This window comes from Lepidochelys kempii, unplaced genomic scaffold, assembly GCF_965140285.1.
Source record: "Lepidochelys kempii isolate rLepKem1 unplaced genomic scaffold, rLepKem1.hap1 scaffold_29, whole genome shotgun sequence".
In the NCBI taxonomy this organism is placed as follows: domain Eukaryota; kingdom Metazoa; phylum Chordata; order Testudines; family Cheloniidae; genus Lepidochelys; species Lepidochelys kempii.
This window is the reverse complement of record NW_027621931.1, coordinates 2,083,170-2,107,678: the sequence shown is the minus strand read 5'-3', so window position 1 is coordinate 2,107,678 and position 24,509 is coordinate 2,083,170. Positions and strand designations below refer to the sequence as shown.

The window sequence follows — 24,509 nt, the reverse complement described above, 5'->3', positions numbered from 1 at the left end:
CTAAAGGATGCCATGATGAAACTGGGAACAACTGTCTTTTACCATTTGGATCCCAAGTTTCCTGAAGCACAGAGAGAAACAGCTGATTCCTTCAGAGCCATGCCATGCCTATGGGTCCCAAACTGGCTGCCTTGCTGGACAAGAAGCACTTCTGTGTTGGTTAAATGATGGTAGCCAATGAGGGAATGTAACAGATTCCAAGTTCAGACTGCAGGATACATGAATGCTGAGTCCAGAGTCTGTGGTTTGGTCTCTTAGTTTTGCTCTTGAGTCTAATGCATGTGTCTCACTTTTCCGCCTCCTGCTACTCTGAAAGATTAGAAAGTGTGAAAGTAGAGCACAGGTGGTTTTTCTCATGATGCAGCCTTCCCACGTAGTGTGAGACCCCTTCCACCCACACTTCTGGGAGAAGACCCAGGGAGAAATGAACCCTCAGAAATGGAAGGCTCCTAGGTTATGGTCGAATGTGACTTCACACAGAGCTCACTGGGTGAAAATGGGAATTAAGAGAAAACTGCCCTAAAGGTTTATAGTTTGTAATCTTTGAAGAAATTGTTACCAGCAACAAGGAAATTGCACATGAAGTTTATTAGTGTAAGGTAAGAGGCTGATTCTGTGATCACTTTCAGTGTTACAGTAGAATTCAGGTTTTCTTCTAGCCCCCTCCTCATGATGCAGCCTTCCCACGTAGTGTGAGACCCCTTCCACCCACACAGGTGAGCCAGAGAGTTCCCCAGGGCTCTTGTTCGCAAAGCAAAGATGTCACATTAGGCAGGAGATGTCAAGATCTACAATGGTGATGGGCGAGTGATGGGAGCTTGTCTGGGTGGTTGTTGTTTGGTTGTTTTTTTTCCATGTAATTTTTGTTTTGTTTTTGCAACTAGTTCTTTTTATAGCTGCTGAGCCCCCTTGTCCTTTTGAGCACAGCTCTTTAACCCTCAGGCCTGGCTCTGGAAACCTCAGAACCGGCTTTGCGGTTTTTTTTCATGTTTGCTATCTTCCGAGTTCGCACATCCACACGACATGCGGTTCACAGCAACGAATACTTTGAGAAACCTGCTGGGTGAAGCAGGCCTTTTCCAAACTGACATTGGCCCAAATTCTGCCTCAATTCAGCTGGATTGGGACACGTCTGTGTCAAAGGAGTGGTTCACACCTGATTTGCCCAGAGACCTCAGAGGAGGGGTAGTTAGATATAGGATAAGTAGGAATCGACAACAATGAAGTTAAATATAAAGGTGAAAGACCCTCACCTTGCAGGTCAGCAAGCCTGTTCTGTTCTTTCCCTCCAATGCATCTGGCACTGGTCGCTCTCAGGTAGCACACTGGGCTTGACAGACCATTGGTCTGACCCAGTCTATGACCTGTCGTGCGTTCTTATGTAAGCCCTCTGCGGCCTTCTCTACACGGGCAAGTTTCTGCACAGGAAAGCAGCTTTCTGTGGTGTAACTCCCGAGGTGCGCACGCAGATTTCGTGATGCATGATAGGAAGGGGCCATGACAGGGACACACTGCCGTGCGGGGTCAAAGTGAAGGAGCTGTGACATGCCTACCACAAGGTGCAGGAGGCAAACTGCTGCTCCATATTGGGGGCTAACTAACCCCAGCATCACGGCAAGAATCTACCTAGCAGCTGGAGAAAAAGTATGAATGAGAGACAAAGACACCCCCACGTGGCCTGTCTCTTCCCCAATCTCAACACCTGGAAGATTGTCTGGAAGACTCAGAATTTGAACTGCGGAGATTGGTCCCAGGCTGAGAGGGAATTCAGTCTGTGTATTAAGAACTCAACATTGCCTGGAGCAAGCAGTGAGTGAGAAAAGCTGTTTGATCCAATTCTTGCTTAGTATATTCAAATTAGAGTTTAGACTGGGAGTCTGTTTTCATTTGTTATGTAAACACTTTTGACCTCTGTGACCAATACTTATACTCAGTTAAAATCTAACTTTCTGGAGTTAATAAACTTATTTTACTATTTTATACTTACTCCTGAGTTTGTCCAAAGTGCTTGGGAAAGTTGCTCACATGACAAAGGCTGGTGCATGTCCCCTTTATTTTTGATGAAGTGGCGAACTAATTAATGAGCTTACACTTTTCAAGAGAAGGCCGTGAGCCGTGTAAGATGGTACATTTCTGAGGTGCAAGGCTGAGAGCTGGGGAGATATGCTGGTGTCTCTGTATAATTGAGGAGTGGTTTATAGAGCATTCATGCAACTGAGTTGGGTGCTTTGCTGCATGTTGTTGGCCAAATGATCATAGAATCCTAGGATATCGGGGTTGGAAGGGACCTCAGGAGGTATCTAGTCCAACGCCCTGCCCAGAGGAGGACCAATCCCCAACTAAATCATCCCAGCCAGGGCTTTCTCAAGCCTGACCTGAAAAACTTCTAAGGAAGGTGATTCCACCACCTCCCGAGGTAACCCATTCCAGTGTTTCACCACCCTCCTAGTGAAAAAGTTTTTCCTAATATCCAACCTAAATCTCCCCCACTGCAACTTGACCATTACTCCTTGTCCTGTCATCTGCTGTCACTGAGAATAGTCTAGATCCGTCCTCTTTGGATCCACCTTCATTTCGTTCAAAGCAGCTATGACATCCCCCCTCATTCTTCTCTTCCGTAGACTAAACAATCCCAGTTCCCTCAGCCTCTGCTCATAAGGCATGTGTTCCAGACCCCGAATCATTTTTGTTGCCTTTCGCTGGACTCTCTCCAATTTCTCCACATCCTTCTTGTAGTGTGGGGCCCAAAACTGGACACAGTACTCCAGATGAGGCCTCACCAGTGTCGAATTGAGGGGAAGGATCACATCCCTCGATCTGCTGGCAATGCCCCTACTTATACACCCCAAAATGGGACTTATACACCCCAGTCGTCTGGGACTTCCCCCGATCACCATGAGTTTTCAAAGATATTGGACAATGGCTCTGCAATCACATCCGCCAACTCCTTTAGCCCTCTCGGATGCAACGCATCCGGCCCCATGGACTTGTGCTCGTCCAGCTTTTCTAAATAGTCCCGAACCACTTCTTTCTCCACAGAGGGCTGGTCATCTCCTCCCCATGCTGTGCTGCCCAGGGCAGCAGTCTGGGAGCTGAGCTTGTTCGTGAAGACAGGCAAAAAAAGCATTGAGTACATTAGCTTTTTTCACATCGTCTGTCACGAGGTTGCCTCCCTCATTCAGTAAGGGGCCCACACTTTCCTTGGCTTTCTCCTTGTTGCCAACATACCTGAAGAAACCCTTCTTGTTACTCTTAACATCTCTTCCTTGCTACAACTCCAGGTGTGATTTGGCCTTCCTGATTTCACTCCTGCATGCCCAAGCAATATTTTTATACTCATCCCTGGTCATTTGTCCAATCTTCCACTTCTTGTGAGCTTCTTTTTTGTATTTAAAATCAGCAAGGATTTCCCTGTTAAGCCACAGTAATGTCCCGAGCTCCCCAAGTCCCATTGACAGCTGAGCTCTTCCTGCCCATTGAGCCCAGCAGAGACAGTGGGTGGGGGGTGAGTTTGTACCCAAATAACTGACAGAGCCAAGCAAAGAGCAAAGAAATGTTTCCTTCAGTCACTAGGTCTCTGTTTCTGTGGCTCACTCTCTCGCCCCTTCTCTGATAACGAGCAACGGTAAGAGAGGAAGAGGTTCAAACATGTGCTAGGTGGTGGCTAGGGTGGGATGACAAATTGAAAACCATCACAGAGCCCTCTACTGTGACACTGAGACGACCCCATTCTGACCTTTTACTGACACTTCTTTAATAACTAAAAAAAAAAGAACAGGAGGACTTGTGGCACCTTAGAGGCTAACCGATTTATTTGAGCATAAGCTTTCGTGAGCTACAGAATGCATCCGATGAAGTGAGCTGTAGCTCACGAAAGCTTATGCTCAAAGAAATTGGTTAGTCTCTAAGGTGCCACAAGTCCTCCTTTCCTTTTTGCAGATACAGACTAACACGGCTGCTACTCTGAAACCTGTCGTCATTAATATCGGTTCCCCTGACGTACGTTGTTAAGATTATTTCAATAGCTCCTACACCGATACCTCCTGCCCCTTCTGGCTGGTTCATTGCGCTGTTTGGAACCTGCACCTAAAATTACACCCTCCCTGGGAGCAAGATTCAAAACTGCCCAAGGAAACCCCATTGGGTTTCAAGTGCCGCACAAGCAGGGAGGCAAAGGGACAGTACAGGGTCGCAGAGCTTCTCCTTTGTCCCAGGGAGAAGGGTCTAGTGGGCTAGATTAGGGGGGCTAATAGTCATGACTCCTGGGTTCTATTCCTGGCTGTGGGAGGAAAGGGGTGTCGAGTGGATTAGAGTGTGGGGGGGACCTAGGAGTCAAAGAAAAAACACCTCCCTTGTGTTCAGCTTCAATGCCTTTCAGCAGGGGCTGGCAGCTCCAGCCAATCAATGCAGGGGAGAGGGCCGAGTGTATCTCTGCACCCTGAGTCCAGGGCAGGCCCTCTCTCTCCCCCACATAGAGAAACTGGCCCTGCTGCAAAGTGACCCCTGAGAACCAGCAACCTCCAGGACAGAGGGTTTGGCCCTCAGAGCAGGGAATGTGTCCCCCATGCTGCCGTTAGGCCCCTGGAGGCTCTGGAAACAGGAGGGCTCTGAGCGTAACCCATCCCAAACAGCCCCCGTCTGGGGATGTAGCTCAGTGGTAGAGCGCATGCTTTGCATGTATGAGGCTCTGGGTTCAATCCCCAGCATCTCCAAGTTCTCTTTTCACCCTACTGCTTTGCTCAGGCCCAGAGGGGATGTGGCCCAGCAGGAGTTCCAGTCCTGCTCAGTGCGTGGCAGGTGCCAATTGCACGGAAGGTCTGTGGGGGTTTCTGCTCCTAAGTCACCTTGGTACATTTAAGATTCCCACCCAAGGGGCGGCTTGGGACAGTCGCGGATGAGAAGGGGGAATCCTCCAGCCCTGGAGGGAAAGGTCCCGTCTGCCCAGACTGAGGGGCAAGGAGACGGAGGGGCAGTCCGTGCTCAGAGAGGAGAGAGCTCAGTGATTTACACCCACCAGGGGACACTGTCTTTTTGAGGCGGGTGCAGCTGGCTTGGGATGGTGCTGACGATGGATAGAAAACAGGCTGGAGTCAATGACAGATGGGACCACAGAAGGGGAAGGAGAAGGGCATCTCCATAGAAGGTCCTGGGTGCTCAGATACCCCAGTTCTAGGTACCCTGGCCTGTCCCAGAGAGAAAAGACAAAGAGGGACCCAGCCCCCCGACAGTCATCCCATGGACAAGAATCTGGTTGGGAGTGGGGTGAAGGTTCCCGCTGGACAAAGGGAAGCTGAAGTCCCCCAGCATCCTGGAATTTAAGCAATGCAAGCTTCAAACCCTGCACGGGTGGGGCCTGAGGGGCACCCGCAGAAGGTTGGGCTGGACAGGGTCGACAGGTTTCTACAAGTTTTGGTGGTTTCCAGAATGGGACCAAGTCCTGCCTCCCCATCCACCTCCCCCCACATCTGCCTAAGGCTCTGGGAGGGAGTTTGGGTATGGGAGGGAGAGGGAAAGGGGTTGGTCTCTGGGAGGGAGTTTGGGTGTGGGCTGTGGGTTGCGGCAGGGGGTTGGGGTGCAGGAGGGAATGCAGGGTGCGGGGTCTGGGCTGGGGCAGGGGGTTGGGGTGCAGGAGGAGGTGTGGGGGCAGGCTCTGGGAGGGAATTGCGTGTGTGGTGTGGGCTCTGGGCTGGGGCAGGGGGTTAGGGTGTGGGAGGGGGTGAGGGGTACAGGCTCTGGGAGGCAGTTTGGGTGCAGGTGTGGGGTCTTGGCTGGGGCAGGCCGTTGGGTGCAGGAATGGGTGGGGTGGCCAGGTTCTGGGAGGAAGTTTGGGTGCGTGGTGTGGGCTCTGGGTTGGGGTCGGGGGTTGGGGTGCAGGAGAGGGTGCAGGTTGGGCTCTGGGAGGGAGTTTGGGTGTTGGGTGTGGGCTCTGGGCTGGGGGAGGGGGCTGAGGTGCAGGAGAGGGTGCAGGTCGGGCTCTGGGAGGGAGTTTGGGTGCATGGTGTGGGCTCTGGGCTGGGGGAGGGGGTTGGGGTGCAGGAGAGGGTGCAGGTCGGGCTCTGGGAGGGAGTTTGGGTGCAGGGGGGTGGGCTCTGGGCTGGGGCTTGGAGTGTGGGAGAGAATGAGGGTGCAGCTCTTACCTCAGGCATCTCCCAAAAGCGACCCACACCCCCATCTGGCAGCAGCTCCTAGGTGGAGGGTCTCTGCCCATCGCTGCCCACGGACACCACCCCAGCAGCTCCCATTGCCACAGATGGCAGAGTCGGCCCTCGGGGCGGGGGCAGCGTGTGGAGATCCCCCCACCCCCGGGGCTGCAGGGACGCGCCAGCCGCTTCCGAGACTGGCAGGCCACACGGAGTGTAAGCAGTGTCAGGGTGAGCCTCACCCTGACATCTGGTGGTGAGGTCTGGCAAGTTGTGGAAAAGAACTTCAGGGGTCGATCTCATCTGCATAGGCACACCCACCCCGCCTAGAACGAGGCCATAGCTGCCCAAATGCTCACTTTGGCTGCTGTGGGATCCCCAGTGTCTCTGTTATTGGGGCAGGAAGAATAAATTGTTATTACCCTGATTATGGGAACTGTGCTGGGAACTGTACTGGGCCTTTTGTTATGATGGAGGGACTCACCATCAACTAAGTAGCACTCGCTAGGCAAGGGTCATGGGTTCCAAAACTCTGGGAATTGAGAGAGGTTGGGGACAAGTATTAATACTTGGTGGCATGGGTCCCTTGGTGATGGTCTTATATGCTAATAGCCTTTCCTTTTCTCTTCACTGTGAAATGTCAGAGCTAATTTTGATTTCGTTAGGAGTCTAATTACAAGCTGCTAAGCTCGCTTCAGGTTAATGATGCACCATCACTGAGGCTCCCCTACTACGAGCTGACTTCACCAAAGAGCTGAACTGAGTAAGACCCGAAATCACTGAGCGTTGTGTTCAGTAGTGGGGGAGCCTGAAGATCTATTGTGGAGAAGTTTGCGGGACGGCTGGAGTGCCTCGTGGAGAGGCTGGTGGAGCAGTTCGTGGGACGGCGGGAGCTGCTGGTGGGCCGCGGAGCGGAGCTGAGCGAAGCCGTTCGTGGGGCGGCTGGTGGAGCGGAGGCCTATGGAGCTGTGGGGCGGTCAGCTTCAGATCATGTAAGGTGCCTTTTACCCCTGCCCCCATCTCCACCCAGGTTGGGAGGTAAAGCTCTGCAAATAAACTTTTGAACTTTGGGGCTGCCCTGACCAGGGACAGAGACTTTTGGGTCATTGGACTTTTGGGACTTTGGGTGATTTGGGGTCGCTGGACTCAAGAACCAAAGGGAAAGGGCATGCCCCAATTTGCTTGGGGTGGGTTTTTTTTTTTGCTCGTGGGTTGTGTTATGAATCCTGTTGGTGGTGTTTCCCCAACATAATGCCACATTGTTTCTCTCTGTTATTAAAAGGCTTTTTGCTACACTCAGACGAGGTGCTTGCGAGAGGGGAAGGATTGCCTCTGGGAGGTGCTCAGCGGGGGTGGTACATATTTGTCCCAGGTCACTGGGTGGGGGCTCGAGCCGGTTTGCATTGTGTTATTGGAATGGATCCCCTCGATACTGAACCCGGTCCTTGTTGCTGCCAACTCTGACGGGCAGAAGGGTTACACGGAGCGAGGGTGGGCAGGAAGCCGCCTTAGCCCCCTTGTGCTGCCGGTGATGGCGGTGGGGGTTTCCGGGCCCTTTTAAATTGCCCGGGGACAGCAGGTGGGGCTGGGGGAGACACCGGCCCCCGGACTTGGGTGGAGCCAGGCCCCCGTGGTCTTATGTTGCTGGAGCATGGGCACCAGGGGCCCAGATGAGGCGCCTCCCCTGCGGCTGGAGGAGCATGGGTGCTAATCCACGTTTCGGCGGGTTGGTTTTTGGAGGGTTAAATGAAGGCAGCCTCTGCTCTGGGCTCGTCCAGTTTCAGGGCCTGACGCTGCTTTGCACAACGATGAATCTCGGAACAGGCCAGCACTGAAATGACGGCAGAACCTGAGGAAGGAAAAGCCTCTGGGTTCGTCTGTGAGCCTTGACGCCGAACGGGAGCCGTAATTTGACTCGCTTTGTGGCTGCGGCCGGTAAAATGTCAGGACAAAGTCGTCCCAGTGACTGTGACACTGGGTTTGAGGCGGCTTTGGTCTTATTCAAATGTAACTAGCATGGAACACTTGTGTTTTTAAAGGTGGCTTCCCCAAGCAATCCCAAGTTGTTCTTCCCAGAGCTGGGTGATGGTGGGCAGCAGGGGATCTCCCCAGTCTGTGGGGGAATCTCTCTGGGCCCCACTGTTAGTTCTCCAGCCTTTCTCCCCCTAACCACGCACACCCCTCCCCCACCCATTATCAATGCTTTACAGCGACCCCTCCCTCCCCTTATGGGATACAGCCTCTCGGTGCCAGAGACTGACTGGGGCTCCCCTCTGCATGGCCCCAATGGGGAAGGAAAGGGACCAATGGGGGAGGAAGAAGACGGGCAGAAGGAGTCAAATGGGGCTAAACCAGAATAGAGGAGATTTGCTTCCTGTTAAAATGGACTGGAGTCTCATTGCTGGAAAGCCACAGCTTGAGTGAGGTTTGAACCGGCAGCCTTTCAATTGCCAGGCAAAGGTGCGAACCACAGAGACGGATCACGGCCGACTTCCCAGCGCTGTCCAAGGAGCCCCTGCAGGGGTGCAAGTGGTTAGTGCAAAGGGCAATATTGCTGGGGTTGTGAGTTCAAACCTTCCCTGCAGCCCTGGTTTCTATTACCCCATGGAGCTTCCCCAGCTTGCTTGTCCTAATTCACATGGAAAGTGCCATGAGAGGAAGGTCTGAAATGTGGACGTTGGTGCAAAGCTTGGGACCCCCCACCAATGCTGCCATTAGCTGTGGGTGGGTTGCTCAGGGGCAGGGAGAATTGATTTCTTTGCTGCTGAGAAAGCTGCCAGGACAGGTCCGTGGGCACCAGAGCTCCCCGCTTCTTCCAGCACACGCCAGGCTCTGTCACTCCTGGAGGAGGGTCATCGAATCATAGAAGATCAGGGTTGGAAGGGTCCTCAGGAGGTATCTAGTCCTACCCCCTGCCCAAAGCAGGACCAACCCCAACTAAATCATCCCAGCCAGGGCTTTGTCAAGCCTGACCTTAGAAACTTCTAAGAAAGGGGATTCCACCACTTCCCTAGGTAATGCATTCCAGTGTTTCACCACCCTCCTAGTGAAAAGGTTTTTCCTAATATCCAACCTAAATCTCCCCCACTGCAACTTGAGACCATTCCTCCTTGTCCTGTCATCTGCTATCACTGAGAATAGTCTAGATCCATCCTCTTTGGGTCCACCTTTCAGGTAGTTAAAAGCAGCTATCAAATCCCCCTTCATTCTTCTCTTCCGTAGACTAAACAATCCCAGCTCCCTCAGCCTCTCCTCATAACTCATGTGTTCCAGTCCCCTAATCATTTTTGTTGCCCTTTGCTGGACTCTCTCCAATTTATCCACATCCTTCTTGAAGTGTGGGGCCCAAAACTGGACAGTGCTCAAATAAATCGGTTAGCCTCTAAGTTGCCACAAGTCCTCCTGTTCTTTTTTTTTAGTTATTAAAGAAGTGTCAGTAAAAGGTCAGAATGCGATCGTCTCAGTCCTTCTCTTGAAAAGTGTAAGCTCATTAATTAGTTCGCCACTTCATCAAAAATAAAGGGGACATGCACCAGCCTTTGTCATGTGAGCAACTTTCCCAAGCACTTTGGACAAACTCAGGAGTAAGTATAAAATAGTAAAATAAGTTTATTAACTCCAGAAAGTTAGATTTTAACTGAGTATAAGTATTGGTCACAGAGGTCAAGAGTGGTTACATAACAAATGAAAACAGACTCCCAGTCTAAACTCTAATTTGAATATACTAAGCAAGAATTGGATCAAACAGCTTTTCTCACTCACTGCTTGCTCCAGGCCATGTTGAGTTCTTAATACACAGACTGAATTCCCTCTCAGCCTGAGACCAATCTCTGCAGTTCAAATTCTGAGTCTTCCAGACAATCTTCCAGGTGTTGAGATTGGGGAAGAGACAGGCCACGTGGAGGTGTCTTTGACTCTCATTCATATTTTTTCTCCAGCTGCTAGGTAGATTCTTGCCGTGATGCTGGGGTTAGTTAGCCCCCAATATGGAGCAGCAGTTTGCCTCCTGCACCTTGTGGTAGGCATGTCACAGCTCCTTCATTTTGACCCCGCACGGCAGTGTGTCCCTGTCATGGCCCCTTCCTATCATGCATCACGAAATCTGAGTGCGCACCTCGGGAGTTACACCGCAGAAAGCTGCTTTCCTGTGCAGAAACTTGCCCGTGTAGACAAGCCCGCAGAGGACTTCCATAAGAACGCACGACAGGTCATAGACTGGGTAGGACCAATGGTCCGTCAAGCCCAGTGTGCTACCTGAGAGCGACCAGTGCCAGATGCATTGGAGGGAAAGAACAGAACAGGCTTGTTGATCTGCAAGGTGAGGGTCTTTCACCTTTATATTTAACTTCATTGTTGTCAATTCCTACTTATCCTATATCTAACTACCCCTCCTCTGAGGTCTCTGGGCAAATCAGGTGTGAACCACTCCTTTGACACAGACGTGTCCCAATCCAGCTGAATTGAGGCAGAATTTGGGCCAATGTCAGTTTGGAAAAGGCCTGCTTCACCCAGCAGGTTTCTCAAAGTATCCGTTGCTGTGAACCGCATGTCGTGTGGATGTGCGAACTCCAAAGATAGCAAACATGAAAAAAAAAACGCAAAGCCGGTTCTGAGGTTTCCAGAGCCAGACCTGAGAGTTAAAGAGCTGTGCTCAAAAGGACAAGGGGGCTCAGCAGCAATAAAAATAACTAGTTGCAAAAACAAAACAAAAATTACATGGAAAAAAACCAACCAAACAACAACCACCCAGAAAAGCTCCCATCACTCGCCCATCACCATTGTAGATCTTGACATCTCCTGCCTAATGTGACATCTTTGCTTTGCGAACAAGAGCCCTGGGGAACTCTCTGGCTCTTTCCCTCTCACTGGGGAAAAGGTTCCACATCTTCTCTCAAGTAGTTTTCCTCCCAACAGAAGATTTATTTTAAAATTTACCAAATAAATTCCATTTGAAATAGAAATCATTCCAGTCTATACTGGGTCTCTATTCTCGTACATGCTATTTCTCTCACATTTTCCCCCAAACCTGATTCCTTTGGAGTCAGGTTTTTATTGCAGGATTAGCCACCATTTGCTATTTTGTAGGAGGGGGCTAGAAGAAAACCTGAATTATACTGTAACACTGAAAGTGATCACAGAATCAGCCTCTTACCTTACACTAATAAACTTCATGTGCAATTTCCTTGTTGCTGGTAACAATTTCTTCAAAGATTACAAACTATAAACCTTTAGGGCAGTTTTCTCTTAATTCCCATTTTCACCCAGTGAGCTCTGTGTGAAGTCACATTCGACCATAACCTAGGAGCCTTCCATTTCTGAGGGTTCATTTCTCCCTGGGTCTTCTCCCAGAAGTGTGGGTGGAAGGGGTCTCACACTACGGGGGAAGGCTGCATCATGAGAAAAACCACCTGTGCTCTACTTTCACACTTTCTAATCTTTCAGAGTAGCAGGAGGCGGAACAGTGAGACACATGCATTAGACTCAAGAGCAAAACTAAGAGACCAAACCACAGACTCTGGACTCAGCATTCATGTATCCTGCAGTCTGAACTTGGAATCTGTTACATTCCCTCATTGGCTACCATCATTTAACCAACACAGAAGTGCATCTTGTCCAGCAAGGCAGCCAGTTTGGGACCCATAGGCATGGCATGGCTCTGAAGGAATCAGCTGTTTCTCTCTGTGCTTCAGGAAACTTGGGATCCAAATGGTAAAAGACAGTTGTTCCCAGTTTCATCATGGCATCCTTTAGAAGTGTGAGCAATTCTAAAAACAGTTTACCTTGGCCACAGGTCACCATAGCGTCCATCTCTGGGGTGAAAATCAACCACTCGTACCTCTCATTTCTACCTGAGTTCTTCTCAAATCTTTGACCTTAGTTGTAGCAATTTTACACGGCTCTGGCGTAGAATTCTTCACCAACCACACGACATACCAGTAGCGATACTGAGGTAGAACTCCCCCAAATATGCCCTTTTGTTTCTTTAATCTGGTGCAACAGATTTAAATAAGGGACTAAATTCAGGTGCGGCTTAGAATCCCTCTAAGACACCATATGTCAGGTATCTACTCAAAATGGGTGTCTTTCTGCAGCTCTATCACATTCCTCATGGATGTCATTTCCTACACATTTACAGCATCTCCCAGGAGTGAGCTGAACAGAAATGTCACTTCCATTTTTCCCATCTCTACCTAGGAAGGGATTGCATTTCCCAAATAAGAGGCAACATGCACCTGATTAGGAAGGGAAGATCTTCAGGAGCAACCTCCTGCAGGGCATGGGCCACAACTGCTTTGGGAGGCAAATGAATGGGTCTTTTGCTTAGTTCCAAATCATTTACTAGAGAATCCTCTTCCCAGCCCCTTCGGGAAATATTGACCTTACCAATTGAAGAACAGGGGGATAGAGATGGTGATGGAGAATCCCTCTGATTTACCCTATGTTCTTCTGTTGTTACAGAGGGGAAAAGACATTTTTCCCTCTCCCTTCCCTATTCCTGCTCTTTGTTATACTTCAATATATTTTAAGGGAGGAAAACGGGAGGAAAAATATCTGCTTTCAGGAAAACGTGAAGCAACAGCGCTCTGAACTGTGACAACTGGGAATGAAACAATATGATCCTGGTGGGGGAACTTGATGACTAACAATTGTTTTTAAATGGGGGAACAGTATAACTGTGATGCTCAGGCTTTGTTTAGACTAGGACATGTGATGGAGTTTAGGTCAGGTCAAGGGGAAAGCTAATGCCAACCACTGCACCTCGGCTGCATCTGCACGACAACTGTAATTGTCTTTTAACACCAAGATCACTAACTTGAGCAGCCAACGCCATGTACAGTCCTAGTGGATGTAAGGAACGGGTAGTTTTTGCCTCAGTGTCGCTTGTTGGGGACAAACCTCTCTCCCCCACCTGGAGCTGATGAACATTCCTGGCTGGAGGGACACACGCTCCTTTGACCCAAAAGGAAAGGAGTTGATAGAAAACATCACAGGATTGACCCCAAAGAAGGGTGAGCTGCAAAAGGCAGGAGCAGGCAACTCATCTGGGGGAGCTGAGTAACCACGGTGAAGATGGGGCACAGATCACTAAGTGGGAATTAGCAAATGTGATTTAAAAGAAAAAAATACCTTTGGCCAGCCCTAGTCAAGGCATTTGTTACAGATCACTCCCTTGTGGATTTTCTGATGTCTAATAAGGGTTGAGCGCTGATTGAAGCTTCTCCCACACTCAGAGCACGTGTAGGGCCTCTCTCCTGTGTGGATTCGCTGATGTGTGGTAAGGGCTGAGTTTTGATTGAAGTGTTTGCCACACTCACGGCATCCATAAGGTTTCTCACCCGTATGGATTCGCCGATGTATGATAAGGTATGAGCTCCGATTGAAGCGTTTCCCACACTCAGAGCATCCATAAGGCTTCTCACCTGTGTGGATTCTTCTATGTGTGGTCAGTACAGAGCTCCGATTAAAGCTTTTCCCGCACTCAGAGCACATGTAGGGGGTCTCTCCTGTGTGCGTTCTCTGATGTGTGATTAGGGTAGAGCTCTGATTGAAGCTTTTCCCGCACTGAGAGCATGTGTAGGGCCTCTCACACTCAGGGCATCCTGAGTTTCCCACACTCAGGGCATCCGTAAGGTTTCTCACCCATGTGGATTTTCCAGTGTGTAATAAGGTGTGAGCTCTGCTTGAAGTGTTTCCCACACTCAGGGCAGCCATAAGGTTTGTCATCTATGTGGATTCTCTTATGTGCAATGAGATGCGAGCTCCGCTTGCAGCATTTCCCACACACACAGCATCCGTAAGGTTTCTCACCCGTGTGGATTCTCTGATGTGTGAGAAGGTCCGAACTCCCTTTGAAGCTTTTCCCACACTCGAGGCATGTGTAGCGTGTTCCTTCCAAGTTCATTCTCTCACGTGTAATAAGGTCTGACTGGCTACCGAAGTTTTCCTCTGGCCTCTGCTGACTCTCACAGGCTTTTGTTTTTTCTGGGCGTGCACAGCTCCCAGAATCATTCCCTTTGGACCTTCCTGACAACATCCCATGGGCTTCTACTCGCTCAGCATCTTCCTGCTGGGGTTCCTCCTCGTTTTCACTCACCATCCCAACACCTGACGGGAGACCGAGAGAATCCAGACGTAAGTCTCTGCCTGCGCCAGAGAGAAAGCAAATCTCAGAGAGAAGAATGGAAAAAGGGATGAAGGAACCAAAATGTGTACAGGACAGATCAAACCTATCAGGAGCTGATTTTCCCTTCAACCTTCCCCAGAGGAAAGAAAGGAAGGGATCAGTTCTGGGTCCGTATGTCAGAAGAAATCTCAGGGGACATCGAGATTGGGGAGGGACCTGCTGCCAGTTGTCAGTCAGGATAGGTGGGAAGCCATAAGTGACCTCTGCCTAACGATTCTACATCTGCAGGGAACAATCCTGAACTTGGAGAGCTCACAAGGTCTTTGTAGGGCATCCCAAATGTTTCCTGTATTCACCGACAGTTTTGGGGTTGGTTTAACCAATGCCTCACCTATGCAGGCAGCTCTCGGGAGCACTTTTTTCTTAGAGCCATGAAGGTCTGGGACCCACGGCTCCTCCCCTCGTTCCAGCTGCGAGATCACATCAGTTCTGGAAACTGGAAACCCTGCTCAAGGCAAAGAAAACAAGGGAGGTCAGTGGAATTTGTGGGATACTTGTCACAAAGAATATTCCATGCTTTTAAGCCCAGCTCACTTTTAAGTAGTAACGTCCCAAGGCCAGCTTCCTTGGCTCAAAGTGCCAGGAGATGATTATTATAAATCATATTCATTACCTTAGTGCCTAAGGGCCAACTAACAGTGGGTCCTCATTTTGCTAGGCACAGTACAAACCGAGAAGCGTTGATGGCCCGTGCCCTGAAGAAGTTACAATCTAAATAGACAAGGCAGACACAGAATGGGGGAAGGGGTAGAACCCACCAGCAGAGTGAACTCCGTGAAGGCAGAGTGGCAGATCTGATCAACACAGGCCTAGATCTTGAGACTATCGGATTTAATGTTACAACCAGGGCCAGTGTTTTCCAGAAATTGTCGCTAGGACTGCATTTTTTCCCAAAATTACTCTTTGTTTGTGGAATCACCGTTAATATCCGGAATTGCTGATCAGAGGGTGGGTGGGGCATGCAGGGTCACAATCCCCCAGATTTCTCCCTGGAGACACCCGTCTCCTCCCCAGGGCACAGGCTGGCTGCGGTTGAGACTTGATGCCAATTTCTTCCCTCCTCATACAAGTCTGGGATCGGCAGTGGGATGCCAGGCTCTCTCATCATGCTGCAGAGAGGACGGCACTCACAGCTGCTCGCGGCTGTGTCCACAGCACCTCTCCCCTGCTCATCTCCCCTGTACACAGCTGGTTCATGCCCCGTCTCTCCAGCGCACAGCTGGCTCTAGGCTCTCAATGCCCAGTATCTGAGCCCCACCGCCCCCACACAGCCGGCTCCTGTCCCCTCCCCCCAAGGCACTTTCAGGCTTTAAAGGATTAGATATTGCTCACGTTTGTCAATTACTCTCTTTTCATTGCCTGCAAACTCTTGCCCTAATTATGACTGTTAACTGTATATCTAAGCCAGCCCTTGAAAGCATGAATTCTTCACAGACTATGATGCCGAGATGCGCCACATGATACCAGGAAGGGCTGCGGGATGGGTTTCCTGTGCAAGCTGGTATCGCTACGGGGTGATGAATGCCAGATCTCAAGGCTGGTTATGCAGAGCTCCACCTTTTGAAGCTTTACCCAACGCAGAAAGGGAGTCACCCTCATTCAGGAGACTGAAGACGACAGACTTTTGGGGGATAAACAGCTGAGTTTGAGCTGACTGAGGGGGGTCTTTCTGGGCTACAAACTCACAGGACCTGATAACCACCAGGAGGTAACCCTTTAAGAAAGGTTTTAATACACTTTGGAACCGATCAGGGATTCCCATGAGGACCGCTGAGGGAATGAAGGTAAACACGCATTTGGATGCTCTTCTTCTTTTATGAGAATGGGAACAGGATAGCAGGATAGCACCATATTGCAGCCCATTGGAAAACATAATCCCAACTACACATATAAAATGATGGGCTCTAAATGAGCTGTTTCCACTCAACAGAGGGATCTTGGAGTCACTGGGCACAGTTCTCTGAAAACATCAACTCAGTGTGCCACGGCAGTCAAAAAGCAAAGAGAATGTTGGGAATCATTCTGAAATGGATAGATAAGAAGACAGAAAATATCCTATCGCCTCTATATAAACCCATGGTACACCCACATCTCGAATACTGCCTGCAGATGTGGTTGCCCCATCTCAAAAAAAGATATATTGGAATTGGAAAAGGTTCAGAAAAGGGCAACCCAAATGATTACAGGTATGAAACTCTTCTGTATGGGGAAAGATTAAAAAGACCGAGACTATTCAGCTTGGAAAACAGACAAAGGGGGGATATGAGAGAGGTCTATAAAATCAAAACTGCCGTGGAGAAAGTAAATAAGGACGTGTCATTTACTCCTTCTCATAACGCAAGGACTAGGAATCACCCAATCAAATTAATAGGCAGCAGGTTTATAAGAAACAAAAGGAAGTATTTCTTCACACAATGCACAGTCAACCTGGGGAACTCCTTGCCAGAGGACGTTGTGAAGGACAAGATTATAACAGGGTTACAAAAAAAAAAAAAAAAACACCATGAGAAATCTATTGAGGACAGGTCCGTGAATGGTTATTAGCCAGGATGGGCAGGGATGGTGTCCCTAACTTCTCTTTGTCATAAGCTGTGAATGGGTGACAGGAGATGAATCACTTCATGATTCCCTGTTCTGTTCATTCCCTCTGGGACACCTGGCGCTGGTCACTGTCGGAAGACAGGACACTGGGCTAGATGGACCTTTGGTCTGTCCCCGTGTGGCCATTCTGAAATACCAGGGAACCTAGTGAGTCCAGTGCAATGGGAGGGAGTAGGAAAATCCCTGGCTGTGGAGAACACTGGGAAATTAGAAACTATCATTCAGAAGCAACAGACTCTAAATAGTCTAGAAAAGCAGAATGTGAAAAATAAGAATAAGAATCGGGGTCATGTGACTTCAGGAATGAGGGACTCAAAAAACCAAGTCTGCAGAGAAGGTAGATTGTGGCTAGTGCACATGGGGATGGGGGGAGCAACTCTCCAGGTCTCAAGGATTTTCACCAGCAACCGAGGCCATTGTCCCATGCACGGGGCAATCCGGAGCAGTGAGGAGTTGTGTCATCTGTAATCCTGGCTGAGTTTCAATGCTCTGCTGCTGGAGCTCCCTTGTCTGGATTCCCCCAGCCAGCATTCAAGGTCTGTGTGATCAGTAACCCTGGACCAGCCGCTCTGACCCCAGCAGCCTGCTTCTTACACCCCAAGCACATTCTGGTCTGGGTGGAGAAGGCTCAGGGTTTGAGAGAAGGCCAGGGGTAGGAAGCTTCTGTTCGTTATGCTGGACCTAACCCCCCATTTTATTTGTGCAAACAGGAGATATTTGACACTGTGCGATTCTGCTCCTGTGCTCTCTTCAGTTACATTCAGTTGTAAAACACTGAATGCTTTTTCATTGTTCTCAGATCCAAGGGTTTGGGTCTGTGGTCACCTATGCAAATTGGTGAGGCTTTTTATCCAACATTTCCCAGGAAAGGGGGGGTGCAAGTGTTGGGAGGATTGTTCATTGTTCTTAAGATCCAAGGGTCTGGGTCTGTGGTCACCTAGGCAAATTGGTGAGGCTTTTTACCAAACCTTGTCCAGGAAGTGGGGTGCAAGGTTTTGGGGAGTATTTTGGGGGGAAGGACGCGTCCAAACAGCTCTTCCCCAGTAACCAGTATTAGTTTGGTGGTGGTAGCCAAGGATAACGGGTGTAATATTTTGTACCTTGGGGAAGTTTTGACCTAAGCTGGTAAAGATAAGCTTAGGAGGTTTTTCATGCAGGTCCCCACATCTGTACCCTAGAGTTCAGAGTGGGGGAGGAACCTTGACACCTCTCCATGCCTGTCTGCTAGGAAACTCTCATTCCTGGGTTGTTTGCTCCCCCATGGCTGGATTTGCTCCTGCAAATGGCAGGAGAAATGGGGTGGGGGGCTGTTTGTGTAGAGTCATTTTATAGTCCCTCACTGCCTGCCTGGGATTTCCCCATTGCCTGCCTAGGACCCCCACCTGCCCTCCACCAGGATCTGCCAGCCCATTTGCCTGGGACCCCCTCCTCCTGCGCCAGGGACCGCCCCACCACAGCTCTGTGCACTCGGCATGGCAATGGTCCCAGGAGCCAGCTGGGCAATCCCAGACAGAGCCCCTGGCACAGCACCAGGCAGCGTCTAATCCCCTGCCCCACCTGCCCAACAGACCCCCACCCCCACTGGTCTGCAGCCAACAGGCTCCCAGCGATACCCACCTCCAGGACCCATAGCCTTAGGGCTGGGCACATCAGAACTACACCCCGAAACCCCAAACCCTCCAGAACCCACCTACCTGACTAGGGTCCCCCCTGCCCAGCCACCCAGAGGCCTTCCCCTACCACAAAGCCCCTTCAGCTCCCGCTGCAATCTCCCCACACAGACACCTGCCCCCCCAGCAACAGTGTTCCCTCACATGTCTGACAAGTGGATAGAAAGTTATCACCACCCCCTGCTGGCCAGTCACACAGGCAGAGGGAGCCCGGGGGGACGCCTCTTTAACAGGAGAAGGGAAGCCATGGAGGGCCAAAATAAGTAAGACATTTCCATACTCTGTCACTAGCAAATAATGGCCACCGTGGATCCACCCCAGAGTTGGCTACAGCTTTGCACTGCGGGAAGCGCCCCCTCACGGAGACCCTTTGTCATGGGGTTTGGGATACTTCTGGACCCACGCTGCACTCAGAGGGACCTCCTCATCCTGTGCCAGCTGGAGAAAAGAAAAGGGTCCAGCCAACTCGACCTATTCGACATTGGTGAGGCCTCATCTGGAGTACTGTGTCCAGTTTTGTGCCCCACACTACAAGAACGATGTGGATAAATTGGAGAGAGTCCAGCGAAGGGCAACAAAAATGATTAGGGGTCTGGAACACATGAGTTGTGAGGAGAGGCTGAGGGAGCTGGGATTGTTTAGCCTGCAGAAGAGAAGAATGAGGTGGGATTTGATAGCTGCTTTCAACTACCTGAAAGGGGGTTCCAAAGAGGATGGCTCTAGACTGTTCTCAATGGTAGCAGATGACAGAACGAGGAGTAATGGTCTCAAGTTGTAGTGGGGGAGGTTTAGATTGGATATTCGGAAAAACTTTTTCACTAAGAGGGTGGTGAAACACTGGAATGCGTTACCTAGGGAGGTGGTAGAATCTCCTTCCTTAGAGGTTTTTAAGGCCAGGCTTGACAAAGCCCTGGCTGGGATGATTTAACTGGGAATTGGTCCTGCTTCGAGCAGGGGGTTAGACTAGATGACCTTCTGGGGTCCCTTCCAACCCTGATATTCTATGATTCTATGAACTCTCCTGTTACCAACTGGGAACCACCCATCCCCCAAACAGGGGGAGGCCTCTGGCTTTGATGGGTATTGAATATATGGCTAGTCTCTTTTATCAGCAAACATTTTTAACAGAGAGAAAGGAGGGAACAAATGATTCTCAAAGGAGAAGGAAAGATGATCATTGTTGCAGGGGGGTTAATTTCCCAACCAGCATGGAGAAGGACTCAGGGCGACAGGTTCCCCCCAAAGAAGGACAAGTTCCTAGGATTTAGAGACATGGGGAACAGCCCCAAACTCGAGAGGATTTTTAATTGACATTTGATAATGACATCGTAAGAGGGAAACCTGAGATTTGAGATCAGTGTTCAGAAATGAAAGAGAAAGGTTGGAAATCTGAGGGATTTTGGATCCATTTATGCAAATTATAGAGAGGAAAGTGGAAAATGAGAGGGATTTTATCGCAGTTGTTGATAGGAGGTTGTCACGGAGTCCCTGGGCAATGCTCTGGAACTGCTCCCTACAAAGCCAGGCAGGACTCTGGGGCAGTCGCCTTTCTGTGAGCAGCCTGTCTGCAGGACACACAGCTCACCCGGCTTCCACCTTCCTGGGTCTGACCTCGGACCATTCAGCCTCCTCTGCCCCTCCGTCCGCTTCCCACAGCGAGTCCGCTCAGGCAGGGTTCCTGGGGAAGCCAGAGGGTCCTGCACCCCAACTCCGCAGTCAGACGTGACTCTCAGCCAGCCAGTAAAACAGAGGTTTATTAGATGACAGGAACATGGTCTAAAACAGAGCTTGCAGGTGCAGAGAACAGGACCCCTCAGCTGGGGCCATTTTGGGGGCAGTGAGCCAGACAACCATGCCTGCACTTCACTCCAACTCCCTCCAGCCCCTCCTCCTCTGGGCTTTGTTCCTTTCCCGGGCCAGGAGGTCACCGGATTCCTTTGTTCTCCAACCCTTGAGCTCCCACCTTGCAGGGGGGAAGGGCCCAGGCCATCAGTGGCCAGGAAACAGGGTGTCGGCCATTCTCTGTGTCCAGACTCCTGCACACACATGCCCTCTAGGGCTCTGCAATGATCATACACCCTTATCGCACCACCTAGATACTTAAAAACTTCATAGGGGAAACTGAGGCACCCCCACACTATTCAGAGGAAACATTAAGAACAGTCCCACTTTGTCACATCTCTGCCCCCTTCGAGATCGAACTGAGCGGGGTCACTTTAGCCGGTGACCTGGGGAAGTTCGAAGCCACCAACGTTCCCATGGGTGCCCCAGCATCTCTCCCATTCCTCGGTAGGAGTTACACCAGCCCCTTCCAGTTTCACGCCCTCCCTTAGGTCGGTGGTGGTCGATAGCACTCGCAGGCCGCATGTGGGAAGGTTTCTGCGGCCCATGCCCTTTGGCCACCCCAAAACCCCAGGGGGTCAAACTGGGATTGGGTCTTCTCCCCAACAAGCTGGCCAAACACAGCCACTTGGTTATGGGACTGTTTAACTTTCTTAACAGCTTTCACTTCATCTGAGACCTTCTCAAAGCTCTCCACACTGGGTCTTTCAACAGGACAGTCAGTGGATCCATTCACAACAGAAAATTTCTGGCTGTTAGGAACTGAAACTTTCTTGATAAAATCACTTTCACACCCTTCAGTGGCAGTAAACTGCTTGCAAAGACTCCATGAGGATTCCTTTCCCTAGGGCTTTTCTATGCAACAATTCACCCCTCCCAGAAATTCTGCCCTTACCCTCTTCACCGAGGGCTTGCTCTAGAGGAACACTTTCCTGAGCAACAACAGACTCTTTCTGGGTCTCCCTTACATCCAGAATCACCTCTGGCCCATCCGGCGGATTCCTACACAATCCCCTTTCAGGCAAACTTACAGACTTCCTAGAGAAAAGGTCAGAAGCATTCTCCTTCCCTTTGCCACACACAAGTTCAGGAATCTTTTCCTTCTTGCTACCGGTTTCCACACCCTCAGGAGGTAACACAATCACATCACCTTCCTGCTCTCCTTGTGCCCTGGCTAGGATCTCACCCTGATTAGACAGAGTTGCTACACCCTTTCCAACAACACACTAGCAACAGGCAAAATACAAGCACCAGAATTGTCTCGTCTCTGGGATTTTACATAGACCCTAACTGGATGCGACCTAGTTACAGGGCCATTCTCCCAAGCAGACACAAACTTAGGACCCTTCCCTTCCTGGGCTTTAGCTGAATCCAGAACCAGCTCTGAGACAACTGCACGCCCCTCAACCATTACAGGCTGAAAGGCCCCTTCTGTCTGCTCCACAGACAAAGAAGAGCCGCACACACTTTCTTCTTTCCCAGACACCCAGCTTGGGACCTCTCTCCCCTTGTCCCAGCACACAAGGCTGGTCACAGACAACTGCTTGGAGATCAGGGTAGCTCCCTCCAAAGGCAAGTCAATACCCCTGACAGACACAGGTACGTTTCCTTCACTGTCCCAATTCTCCACCCAGCTAACAGGTAAGGTCCAGGGACACTCATCTTCCACTCTCCTCGACTTCCCACCCTGCTGACGAGACACAGCCATCAGCTCACAAGGCTGCCTAGGCTCATCCAGACTTTCCTTACCCAGCACCTTGCCACTCCCCACAGATCCCCTGCCCTGCCTGTGTCTCCCCCCACTCAGCTGGGGTCTCAGCTCCCCCCTTGCTCAGCACTGCCCTTGCTGTCCCAGTGGGGGTAGGCAGCGAGCTCGCTGCTTTCCTCACAGCATCAGAGCCAGCGTGAGCCCCCTCTCCGGTGTGCAAGGGGGGCGGGGAGCATCTCTCTGTCCCACCCAACTCCAGGGGTCTGGTTAAAGTCAGGCAGATAGCTTGAGCCTAGCCGCTCCTCCCTGCTGCCAGCCAGGTCATCTGCATTTGCACTGACCATTTCCCTCTCCACCGATTGGTTCCCCGGATTCAAACCCTTGGCAGTTACAGGAGTACGGCCTGGATCCTGTCCCAAAGAGACACAGTCACCCCATAACAGGGTCTTGCAGCTGGTGTCCTGGAGAACCCTAACGACCAGCCAGCCCCACCCCTCCTGGGTCTGCACAGGGATCTGGGCCATAGGCAGGGCGAGGGGCTTCGTCCCTGGGACCCTCACCCAGCTCACACAGCCCCTCAGCCTCTGAGGCTGCACCACCCAGGGCCTGACACCAGTTCTCTCTGTCCCAGGATCTCGCCACCCCAGGAATGTCTCCCCATTCACCATCACCTTCTGCTCCCACTGGGGGTCTGAGGGGCCTGGCCCAAGGAAACTCCACACAGACAAATAGGTTGGGACCAGGAGTGGGAGCCTGTCCACCTCCCCACCCATCTGGCTGACGGAGTCTATGGCCTTGGGACCCAGCAAGGGAGCTAGACACCGGGGCTTTTCCGCAGGGTCCCCCGGTTCAAATGTCCAGCCTGCTCAAAGGCAGTGAGGTGGGCATCCACATCCCCCCCTCCTTAACCAGGAGCAGCAATTTAGTCTCGAGGTTCCCTGTGGAACTGGCCCCCCGGGGTCTATCCCCACTCACCCCTGGGGGGTCCCCTAGGCCTCTCCACTCCCCCATCACCAGTTCATGCTGCTGCTGCTGCTTCTGCAGCTCTTTCTCGGGCTCTCCCTGTCTCTCACGGTCCTCTTGCTCTCTCGGACTCAGCTCCAATCCTGTCCGACTCCGATCCCCGGATGGGGAACCCGATCGTGAAGACCCTCGTCTGGTCGGGGACAGGAGTCTTGGCGATGCCTGGCCACCACTCCAGCTGCTCCCAGATCCTGCTATAGCCCCATTTCGGGTCAGGAATCTGTCCCTTAGAGCGGTCATCCTCCTCCAGCTGCACGATTAACTGTGCTTTGGTGAACTTTCCAACGCTCAACCCTCTCTTTCTGCACAGGGTTACAATGTCCTTCTTCAGGAGACGGTGACAGGCCCTCACTCCGCCCTTCCCAAGTTGTGGACTCACAGGCCTGTGTGCTCTCAGCTCCCCACGCTTTCCAGGGAGAACCCCTAGTGTGCCAGCCCTTCTCGAGGTCACCCCCTCTTTGTCAGGGTCGAGCGGCAGACTCCTCCGTCCCTGGGACCGCTCGCTGCAATCCCCAGGGGAACCCTGTTACTGCAAAAGTCCTTCTCTCTGGTCACACACTTCCAGGAGTTAACCGCCCCCTGAAACTGTCTCTCTCTGAATCTTCAGCACGTCTGGTCCCCGTCAATCCCCCTTCATTTTACTGCTCCCCAGTCACTTACTGCAGGAAGCGCTGTCCACAGGGTGCAGTACATCCCACCGCTAACACCAGTTGTCACGGAGTCCCTGGGCGATGCTCTGGAACTGCTCCCCATGAAGCCAGGCAGTACTCTGGGGCAGTCGCCTTTCTGTGAGCAGCCTGTCTTCAGGACACACAGCTCACCCAGCTTCCACCTTCCTGGGTCTGACCTCGGACCATTCAGCATCCTCTGCCCCTCCATGCCCTTCCCACAGCGAGTCCGCTCAGGCAGGGCTCCTGGGGAAGCCAGAGGGTCCTGCCCCCCAGCTCCGCAGTCAGACGGGACTCTCAGCCAGCCAGTAAAACAGAGGTTTATTAGATGACAGGAACATGGTCTAAAACAGAGCTTGCAGGTGCAGAGAACAGGACCCCTCAGCTGGGGTCATTTTGGGGGGGACAGTGAGCCAGACAACCACGTCTGCCCTTCACTCCATGTCCCAGCCAGCCCCCAACTGAAACTCCCTCCAGCCCCTCCTCCTCTGGGCTTGGTTCCTTTCCCGGGCCAGGAGGGCACCGGATTCCTTTGTTCTCCAACCCTTTAGCTCTCACCTTGCAGGGGGGAAGGGCCCAGGCCATCAGTGGCCAGGAAACAGGGTGTTGGCCATTCTCTGTGTCCAGACTCCTGCACACACCTGCCCTCTAGGGCTCTGCAACCATCATACA

General features: G+C 51.3%; 1 protein-coding gene and 1 non-coding gene across 2 annotated transcripts in view; one reads left to right on the top strand and one right to left on the bottom strand.

The window, feature by feature from the left end:
* Nucleotides 1-18,556, bottom strand: part of LOC144930023 (uncharacterized) — a 285,123-nt gene extending 266,567 nt beyond the window's left edge. Inside the window, 2 exon segments of the mRNA XM_078851060.1 lie at nucleotides 13,308-13,741; nucleotides 18,544-18,556. Of these exon segments, the coding sequence (XP_078707186.1) occupies nucleotides 13,308-13,741; nucleotides 18,544-18,556 (447 nt within the window).
* TRNAA-UGC (transfer RNA alanine (anticodon UGC)) lies at nucleotides 4,641-4,712 on the top strand. The gene has a single exon. It is a non-coding gene; the product is annotated as a tRNA-Ala (tRNA).
* Nucleotides 18,557-24,509: the final 5,953 nt, after the last annotated feature.